General features: G+C 29.5%; 1 protein-coding gene across 1 annotated transcript; it reads right to left on the reverse strand.

The window, feature by feature from the left end:
* Nucleotides 1–1,304: 1,304 nt before the first annotated feature.
* On the reverse strand, nt 1,305–1,958 carry LOC121240850. The gene has a single exon (XM_041138378.1). It carries the CDS (start codon nt 1,956–1,958, stop codon nt 1,305–1,307), a length of 654 nt encoding a protein of 217 aa, XP_040994312.1.
* Between the last annotated feature and the right edge of the window lie 9,634 nt (nt 1,959–11,592).

The raw sequence follows: 11,592 nt of genomic DNA on the forward strand, positions 1-11,592 counted from the left end.
ATTTGAGTGAATTTTGTTTTTTTTTTCTTTTACTTAATGATTAAGAAAGTAATTTTTAGTGTATAGATGGATTTTTTATATTTTTTAAAATATTTAAAAATGATAAAAAAATGTGAATAAAAAAAATACTACTTTTACACTAGTGGTCACTTGCAGCATACCGCTGCAAGGGGCACAGTAGTGCAGCTCGCATTTTGGTTAGTTTTAGTTTTGGTGCAATATATGGTATAGCAGAGGCTACCCATACTGAGCTCCATTGCCACTGGGCGAGGACTCAATATTTAGAGCTTGTGGATGGAGTTCTCCACAATACACTTTTGGCCATGTGTGCTGATGTTAGCTATGTTGATGAAATCGTCAAGAAATTTTGGGTTATGAAGAATTTTGAGACCTGCAAGCTTGACAGTTGGTCATTTTCTGCCAATGGGAACTCTAAAGACCAGATCAAGGAATCTCACCCACAACTTGTGGGCAAGGTGCTCTGATGGGAGGAGGATTTGTAACAGTTACCGTGGCTTTGGGCTGCTAGACTGGAATGGAACTTAGTATATTTTTGTTTGTGTAATGGGCTTGGCCCCCAATAGCTTTAAGATGTAATGAACCTCTTTTGACTGGAGGCATTCCGCAAGTAATTCTTACATAAAAGCTGTAGTGATGTATCGAGCTTTTCATCTAAAAAGTAATAGAAGCTTCTTATTCTTCATACCATCTTTCTTAGGGTGCGTTTGGATGTTGAAGTGAGTTAAGTTGAGTTGATAAAATATTATTAGAATATTATTTATTATTATTATTGTTTTGAAATTTAAAAAAGTTGAATTGTTTATTATATTTTGTGTTGAGATTTGAAAAAATTATAACAATGAGTTGAGATGAATTGAGATGAGTTGTGTTTCTAAACGAAACCTATTCTTTCTGAATTTCTTGGAGGTCACTCTCGAAGTGAGATATTTCGTTTTATTTACTATTAATCAATCGTGTGTGTGTTACACCAGTTTGGTATCTCCACAAATACCTATTTTATTAATATTAGTATTTTTTTTTTTTTTTTTTTTTTTGGTAACATACAATTTTACTTATGTATGATATATACAATAATAAAGCATACAATACAGAGGCAGATTTCTCTTATTTTCCATCCTCGTTTCTAATATATTCATGTAAAAGAAAAATTATACATCCAACAAATTTAAGAAGAGCCAGCCTAGATCTGCTGCATGCAAGGAAGTCAGGTCTCGAGAGTTCCCCTTCTCCTTCAAAGCTTTCAAGGGGAACGACATGTCGTTTTCAAAGATGTTCCTAAAAAATTAAACTAACAAACAGGACACTCCGCACTCCTCTGCAGCCTCGATGCCTCCTGGTATGTCCGAAAAGGAAAGCTGCTTCTGCATCCGCAGCTGTCTATGAAACCTCTTTATGAAGATGTCTGCAACGTGATCTATATCGTGTTCCAGTTGCAGGCTGAGTTCTTCCCCTGCCTCTTCCTTTGAATTCTTCACCAAGTCTATCATGGAATCTACCGAATCTTGATCATCAAAATCCAGAAAATTTTCTTCATCCTTTTCATCTGCTTCGTCCAAGTAGCCGTAATATTTCTCCTCAAACAACTCTGTATGAGTTGGGTCGGGGAGGGACTCGATGGCCATGGGGTTAATGATATCCTTGTAGGGAACAATGGCGTGGGTTTGGTCTGAAACATAGACATCGTCTTCAACGTGGGAATGTTTGTCGTGATGACCAAGCAAAGCACGGAGCTTCTGAGAGACGGAGCTCTTTCTTTGCTGAATACTGTGGGAGAGTGAACTGACCATGAGGAACTTCTTCTTGTGAAGCAACGAGAATATAATCAGGCGAGAATTGATGACCCTTGTTTTGCTCTTGAGATCCAGGGCTTTAGCCTTGGCCATTGAGCTCAACGTAGCTATTATCTGCTTCAATATCCTGGATGCTTTGTTCTTCATCTTTGGTTAATTATTGAAAAGTTGAATATAATTCCGAGACAAACGGAGAAAGAAATAAGTAAAGGATGTGAATTTGGCATGAAGGAGTGCAAAGTGGGTGCAGATGCTTATATAGAGCTAGGGAGGGGTGAGTCTTTGCTGTATTATCTGTCATTTTCCTGGGAAAGTAAAACACTGCGCGCTCGTCGTTTCAGTATAGTAAGGAAAAGTGGGGGCGAAGGAAAAAAGAAAAGGACCTATGGAAGTGAAATCTGCAAAAAAGTAGATGAAGTGAGAGACAGGTGGACCTACTCCATTAGTTTAATTCGGGTGAGAGAGTTTTGCAAGCTACAACAATGGCGGGTGGTGCGGTATAAAGAGAACGGTGAGATTCGCTCCGCATTATTTTTCCTTTCGTGGTTCTTCTTTTTAGGCGCATTTCCGTTGTGGGTCACAAATCCCAGAAAAGGGGACCCTCCAGGCTTTCCTTAGACATGACGATAGCTCTGGGTGTTACTGATCGTTTGAGGCCAATTAACAATGGAATACTTACTCCCTAAACACAAGTAAAATAATAAAAAACAAAAATATCACTTTGAATTTCTATTAATTAGAACTTTTAACAATGAGATAAAGACATATATATATATATATATATATATATTTATAGAAAGTTTGAACTTCATTGCAAAGAGGTATTAAAGATCTCAACTCTAGATAACTGATCAACATAAATAAAATGTTCAATAAAAGCAGGAACATAAAATGTGAATTAGTCCATACATGTCTGGCCAGATGATGAGCAGCAGCATTAGAAAGTCGACCACCATGTTGTATCTTGCAATTCCTAAAGTCATGTATTGATCATTTGATTTCAGCAATAACAGTTCTCATAACTGTAAAAGAATTTGCTTCACGATGAACTTCCTCAACCAAATGCTTGCAATCACTTTTAATCATAAGGTTTTGGATGCCAATGTTTAGACAAAATTATAGTCCCCTCAAAACAGCAGTAGCTTCCACAATTTCTGGTTCAAAAAATTTCTCTTCTCCTCTACTTAGAGCCATGATAACAGAACTGTAGGAATCTCTAAGAATTGCATCAATAACTGTTTTATTGTAGTCAAAGAGTAAGGCTCCATCTCAATTGAGTTTAAACCAATCAGTTGGTGGAGGAGACCAAAGAGACATATATATATATATATATATATATATAAGAGAAATCTGAAATGTTATAAGCGAGTCTTACGCCAAGCATCTCTCTCTAATTAATAACTGATTTAATATTTTTGTCATTTTATTTAAACACACATATTTAAGAATTAAGATAAAATGAAAAAAATAACAAATCACATGTTAATTAGTGAATGTACATATTGTAAAGCTTTCATGTAGAGTTTCTTATATAAAATACGCTATCTTCGAGTGAATTAAAATACTTAATAAATATAGATGTGTTTATCTCTTTTTCAATCTAAGCTATAAATTTTGGATAGAAGATATAGGAATCTGAATCCTCCTATATCTATCTCTTATTTTATATTTATCTTACTTTTATTTTACATTTTTGAGTTCAAATAGATCAATATAGTTCTTGGTGTTCCTGGCAGTACGAGGATAGATTAATTATGGGACTACTTTCTTCTTAAAGATATAAAAAAGGGGAAAAAAACAAAAAAATAAGGAAAACAATTAGAAGAAGAAAAAGAATATAAAAAATTTTGTTGAGATTTTAAGATCTTTTAAAGTTTAGACAGATGCACAAGTGAAATGCTCTCTATTCATCTTTTTTTTTTTTTTTATCATATTCTATCAATATCTGATGTTGATGTGTCATCAATGATTGATAAACAAATAAAATATAAAAGAAATAATTTATATAAATTTTAAATAGATAAATTCTATGTAAATATTTGTAAAAAAATAGATCTCAACTTGAAAAAATTTAAAAAAAAAATTATTCTTTGTCAGTGACTCACTTTTTCATAAATAGACTGCGTATGACTTATTTATTTAAAACTTATACCTAATTTTACTCAAAATAAAACATATAATTTTTAATTATTTAACGTTACTTTTAAGTTTAATATTAATGAACATGAATTATTGTTTAAAAATTTTGGTTGATTTTGACATGTCTATTTTTCAATTAAGTATGGAATTTGGATAATTTTAAAAATGTTAGAGATATTTTCTTTATTGTACGGCGAGATGCTTGTATTCGGACAAAAGGAAGCAACCAAATGCTTTTAATAGAGTTTGCTTCGTTGCATCCGTCTCCATAGGGACCAGAGTTGTTGGCACAGTAGTTTGTAATATACTATTATATCAGTGTACAGAATGGGAATTTCATCTTGCTTAATGGAGTTGTATACTCGTGTTCAACGCCCGATGTCCCTCCCAGTTAGACCATGCATCTAGAACGGCTAAAGCAAGCTTTGACCACTTCCTTTTTTTTTTTTCTTTGGCTGAAAGCTGCTTGGCGTTTTCACTAGTCCAATCATTCTTTTTAAATATATATATATATATATATATATTTAACAGCTTTTAAATATTTTTAAAAAAAAGTAATATTACGTGCAAGTTATAATTTTCGTACAAGTATTTTACAAAAAAAAAAAAAAAAAAAAAATTGGGTCTTTATATTAAAAAATAGTTTCGTTTACAATTTTTTAAAGTAAAAATTTGTCTATTTAAAATTTATATAAATTATTTCTCTTTAAATTACTAGTGGTGATTGTTTTAAAAAATTAAAAATAAAATAAAATATACGAGCAGTTAAACCGAGAAGGCAAATTTATGAGCAAGTTAGTATTTTCTTTTTTCTTTCTTTCTAATTATATTTTCATTATGAATATACAAAAATAAAAGCAAGGGATCCTAATAAAAAATTTCGTTCAGCAGTTGCAGTGCATACAATCAGAGCACATAAACATAATCATACTCCAACAAATTGAGTACAGTCGAGTCGTTGGCTAAGTCAATAAAACAACCATAAGTTATGTTTGGTTGTTGAATCAAACTTAATTTATCTTAAATTAATTATTGATAAAACTTATTATTTTTTAAATTTTTCATAAAAATTAAACTCATCTTAACCTATTTCATACATTTCAAACATAAAAAATTAAACTCATTTCAACTTAAAAAAAATTAAACTCATTTTTATGGGATCCACAAAATACTGTTATTTACAACTTAATTCATTTTAACATCCAAACGCAACCGCAACGGTTTTAGAATTCAACTAGTGAATTGGTCAAATACAATTATGGTCCTTGTAGGTAAAGGAGATTTATAATAATAAATAATTTTATTTGAAAGCCTTTATACCATATACATGATATAATTTGATTTTAAAATTTAAATGCTATAAATTAAATTATGACATGTGGATAATGTTTGTGGTGTAAAACATATTATAGTTGTCGAATGAGATCTCCACGTCTTGTTTGTTATTTTCACTTTCAAAATTATTCTAGAGTCCTAAAAAACACAGTAAAGTGTTAAAGAAAAGCCAACAAAGCATAAGAGATGTAGTAGAGCATAAATATTCTCTCTCTCTCTCTTCCCTTTTACACCAATTCCATGGTCTGTGTGAATATTACCATGATCATTCTGCAACGTCTCTATTGAAATGCAAGGCCTATATAACAAATTTAATCGTAAATTCGCGCAATACCTGGAACTAATATAAGATATTCAATTAAAAATAATATAAATAATGTTTTAAAATAATTTTTATTCAAACAATTTTAATATGTTCAAATATTAATTTAGATTTATTTTATAAGAAATCAAGAAATTAAACGGCTCAGGATCAATCCATCTTTGTGAATCGATCTCATTTTTCTGTAATATCGTCAGGTACTGAAATTAGTCATGATAATTCTATATATACTTTTCCTCATTTAATAATTTTAGTACTAAATAAATTTTATTAATTTAATTAGATGTAGTATTTGATTATTTATCAATTGCATGGAGTACTTATTTTTCATTTTTTTTTTATATATAGAAACAGAATAATTTTATTGAATATAATGAAATACATGAATCTTTGTGATCTTTCAATACATATTCAATAACTGAAACAGGAACTTCCTCTTATCAAAATCTGTTCTTCTTCGTGATGTAGTCCAATCTTTGCTAGATGATGAGCAACCAGCTGATTGCATTCTCTATATGTGAGTGATATTTTCCACAATGATCTGTCCATACCAAGACCAACATTCCTGTCTTTCTTACATGCCTGTATATATAACAGTTTTTGCATCTCCTTCTAAATGAACACATTGAAAGCCCAAATTTGCACATAATTGTAATGTTCTCCACGTAGCAAAGCATTTTGCTAATACAGGTTGAGAATTAAAAAAAATTTTAGGCACATAGAGAAGCAAGAATATTACCATCACTATCTCTAATAACAGATCCAATCCCCATCTTCAGATTATTAGAATCTATTGCTGCATCCCAATTGGCCTGTATCGTATTCCCTTCTAGTTTTCTCCTGCTAGATAAAATGCTGCCTTCCAATCTTGTATCATGTTGTTGGCTTGTTGATATTCTTCTAATTCTGCTTGCGCTAATTGGAACACTGCACTACAGCTAGAGAAATTACTAGGGTTGTAATCGAGCTGAGTCGATCTCTGACTTGCCAAGCTCGAGCTCGAGCTCGAGATTTTTATTTACCCTTTATTCGAGCTCAACTCGGTAAGTTAAACTCTCAACTCAAGCTTGAGCTAGCTTGAGTTTTATATTTTTTTTTATTTTTTGAATAAAATTTAATAACTAACAAATTAGATAAATTAAAAATCTAATTTTGAATTTGTACAACTAACATGTAGAACCTCTATTGAATTATAACATTTTAAAAATTTATAAATAATTAATATGTAACTAGTTGATATTTATCCATAATAATAATATATTATATACCTACATAAATTATTAATATATACACATAATATGATAGCATATATCTATTTCATATATATTTTTCGCATACTAGTGTATGAAATTATTAAATCTTATCAGCTAATTATTGTACAAATTATAAACTATAGCTATGAAGCATATTCAATATATAGGCATAAGTAATTAGGTTACATATTATATATTTAATTATAAAAGTATTGTGCTTAATTATGTTATTAGCTAATACATATATATATATATACATATGGTTGCGGGCTCAATACATATGTTGAGGATGAGTCCGATCCTGAGAATAGGCTGGATTTGAGTGATGGCTCTATATACCATAGAGCGGATGAGAGATTTGATCTGACTATGTAGTATCTGTATTAAGGAGATTCTATATCTCACTTTATGTCTAAACTTATGTGGATCTTTTAAGTAAGGCAGTATCTATTTATGATTAATCATCTATCTCCTCTTTTGTGAACTCGTGTGTTAAAAATGTGTTCATATCATCAATAACATTGGTTTCCACAAATGATAAACAAGAATCAATGTCTTCTGTAGGGGAATATGTTAGTGATAAATAAGAATCAATGTCTCTACTTATTCGCTTCAGTTTCAAATGTGATGATGAGATAATTCAAATAATATTTTATTTAATTTATTTAAAATTATCTCATATTATCTCATCTCACTATCCAAACTAACCTTCTATCCAATCTTTTGCAAAAATAGTCGCCGTACACAGCGGCCAAAAATTTCTCTATTATGCACGAATAGAATATGAATTAAACACAAATTAGAAAAAATAAATAAATAAATATGGACTAAACACCACCTCTAATATCTCTGGAGAGAAAATATGTCTATGGAATGAGTCTTGCTTTTGTAGAGGTGATGTTGAAATGAAATGGGATAAAAGAAAAATGTGAATAGTAGTGAAATGATTTGTGAATAATAATAAAATAGTTTGAGTTAAGATGTTTTATGGGATTTAGAAAATGAGATAGAAAAAGTTGAATAAAAATATTATAAAGTTAAAATATTGTTAGAATATTATTTTTATTTTGAGATTTCAAAAAGTTGAATTATTTTTATATTTTGTTTGGAAGTTTGGAAAAATTAATTGTAATGATTAGGTAATGATTAGATAAAAAAATTAAAAATTTGAAATTGAAAAATACTAATATTTGAGCGATGTTTAGATAATTAAATGAGATAAGATGATGTCATCTGAACATCCAAATGGGACCTTAGTTTTTCATTTAACTGTACTGCAAGTGGAGGGCAAAGTGAGGTGCTTTGTAGAAATATTTTCATTTAAAGACGTGCAATAATCATATTTTGAAGGATTAATGTACTCTCTCTCTATATATATATATATATAATATCCAAATATCCACATGAAATAACAATTTATTTCTTTTTGTAATGACAAATGATAAAGCTTTACTCTCCATAATATCATTTCTCATATCAATATAAATACATTTATATACATACACAAATTAAGTATGTGTGTTTTTCAATGTTTTGAACTTTCTCTCGTGTGCTATATAATTAAGATGTTTAACTCAGCATATATATCATGTTGATCTGAAAATTAATTTGACATTTAGGAAATTTAGTTTGAAATATTAATGTTCAACGTCTACTCTGAAAGGACATGCATGATGCATGCCCTAGCTAGCTTGCTAAAGGGTACGGTGTGCATGCATAGGAAGAAGGCCGCACGAAAGTACTTCCCCTGAGGCGATAGTTAATGGAGCACATTTTCCATATTAAAGAACGCGAAGTTGCTTTGTATTGATCTCTATTTAATTATATCAATCAACAAAATTACAAAAGTAGTGAAAAAGCTCAAATTAAATAAAATATATAACAACGTGAAAGTTGGAAAAATCTTAGAATGGTTTAAATAGCTCATGTGCATGCATCGTGCACTCTAGGCTGTAAAGCTACATAAAATTAAAGGGCGGCGAGAGTCCTAATCCTTCCATCCTAGCTAGTTGGTTTTCTCTTTTATAATATATGTACAAATCCGCATTCATAAAATATGCTTACAGTCAAAAAATGTTCTATAACTTAATAAAGTGATAGGATTTCCAAGGAAGCTAGCATGTTGAATCTGATCTTGAGAGTTTGCTACGTTTGGGTAGCGAAGATATCTCAACACTTTTTAAGTATTCTCGTATTGATGAAAATACTCCACATGTCAAATACAATGACCCATCTTCATACCAAAGTCTCTTCAAAAATCACTATAATATTTATCACTATTATATATAAAAATAAAAAAAAATCACTATAATATTTATCACTATTAAATATAAATAAAAAATAAAATCACTATAATATTTATCACTATTATATATAAATAAAAAATAAAATCACTCTAATATTTATCATTATTATATATAAAAAATAAATAAAATCACTATAATATTTTTAATAAAATCACTATAATATTTATCACTATTATATATAAATAAAAAATAAAATCATTATAATATTTATCACTATTATATATAAAAAATAAATAAAATCACTATAATATTTATTACTAGCTATTATATATAAATAAAAAATAAAATCATTATAATATTTATCACTATTATATATAAATAAAAAATAAAATCACTATAATATTTATCACTATTAAATATAAATAAAAAATAAAATCACTATACTATTTATCGCTATTATATATAAATAAAAAATAAAATCAATATAATATTTATTCATATTATATATAAATAAAAAATAAAATCACTATAATATTTATCACTATTATATATAAATAAAAAATAAAATCATTATAATATTTATTACTATTATATATAAAAAATAAATAAAATCACTATAATATTTATCATTATTATATATAAATAAAATCATCATTAAAAAAAATTAATCATTGATAGAACCCACACCTTTTTCAATTATCTATCCAAAAGTCAACAACTCAACATACTTCATACATCCAAACAACTCAAAATACTCTCAATGGGACCCACAAACTCACTTCAATCTCTACTCATAACTATTCACAAACATTTTCAACATTTCTCAGATATTCTCACTACCCAAACGAAGCATAATGGAATTCAAGAAGTCCCACATATATAAACTAGGCTATTATCATAGTTATTCAAGCATAACCGTCTCGGACGACCCGGCTTAGTTGCAAGAGTAATTACACCGAATGAAATGCACTGGATGTATAACGCCGAACATCCAGCCAATCAATCATCTTATAAATACATCTCCTATTCTTTCATGATCAATTATAATAGTTTTCAAGTTGTTTCACTTTCTCCTTCTTCTCCTTCTTCTCGCTGTTCTGCATCATTAGAAACCATGTGTCGACTCATGTGAGTTACATATCAGATTAACTACATGAGGAAACTCACGACGTTCATGTGAGAATTTCCAAGATATTACATTGTCTTTCACTTCGAAGTTGTTGTGTTCAAGCATTTGCAATATCCCAACTGTATACCATATATGGAACACCAGTGTAACGCCTCGGTCCTGCAGGGGTCGGAGAGTTACTTCCTGTCACTAACACTCACATTTCAACAATATAATTATAGATTTCAAATTCCCAACATCATAAAGAAATTTCAATTCAAACTAGTTTTCTCAATATAACCAATTTTTCAAAATGCCAAGTCACCATAACACAATAAAATTTCTTAATAAAAATTGCAAATACTCATCAAGAACTTTCTATACTTAATCCACTACTCTTAAATCATCTCACCTAGAACTTCAAAATCTTGATCCCCAGCTGAAATATCCAAAATCATTTGAAAAATATTGTGGAGATAAGGGGTGAGTTATCAAACAACTCAGTAAGCAGAGAACATATACTAGTATGTAAATATGAGCCTTTTCAAAAAGTTTAGTATGTAGAAACAAAATATTTCATTTTTATATGCAGATCCCATAAATGTATTTTCAGAAAATCAGAGCAACTTTTTAATCTTTTCATACTCAAAAAACTAATTTTTCATATATAAAGACATTTTTCATATTCAAGACCATTTCCATATTCAAAAATGCTTTGGCATAACATAACTGAACATCTTCGTCTTATCGTATCATATCGTATCATGTCATATCATATACCATATTTAACCCATGTGGTAGAGTTGTGCTATCCCCAGTGGTCAAACTAGACAATATCATAATGTGAAACTTCCTTTTTTGCAATCTCGAAGTCCTGAGTGTGCACACAGAAAAAAAACACATAAAAGACCACTTTGTTTCCAAAGTGGGTTCACTCATATCATATCATATCATATCATGTTGGTACCAACCATATCACATGAACCAGTATCATCATATCATAACCATACTCAGAATCAGAATCAAAACAGATAAGTATGCCAAAAGTTTTTCATATACATATCATATCAAAACATATGCTAAACATATTCATATCATTTCCATTTGATAAAAAAAAAAAAAAATCCAAATCATTTCATATCACATGTATAAAAATCCCAATGATATCATATTCGTTCTTGTGTATATTCCAGAAACATGTCAAATATTGCTCGTGTCTACACTATTCATATCAAAAACATTTCTTTTCTCTTTCATACAAATCTCATGAGTGAATGCAAAACATATACTGAGGTTTTTTCTACATTTTTTTTTTAAATGTGCATTTTTACAAACCAACCTCAGTTCATGTCTTTTTATGCAAATCAAGCATATGACC

Source organism: Juglans microcarpa x Juglans regia, chromosome 7S, assembly GCF_004785595.1.
Source record: "Juglans microcarpa x Juglans regia isolate MS1-56 chromosome 7S, Jm3101_v1.0, whole genome shotgun sequence".
NCBI classification, from domain to species: domain Eukaryota; kingdom Viridiplantae; phylum Streptophyta; class Magnoliopsida; order Fagales; family Juglandaceae; genus Juglans; species Juglans microcarpa x Juglans regia.

Coding starts and splice junctions, on each gene's coding strand:
- LOC121240850 (XM_041138378.1), bottom strand. CDS start 1,958: ATGAAGAACAAAGCATCCAGGATATTGAAGCAGATAATAGCTACGTTG.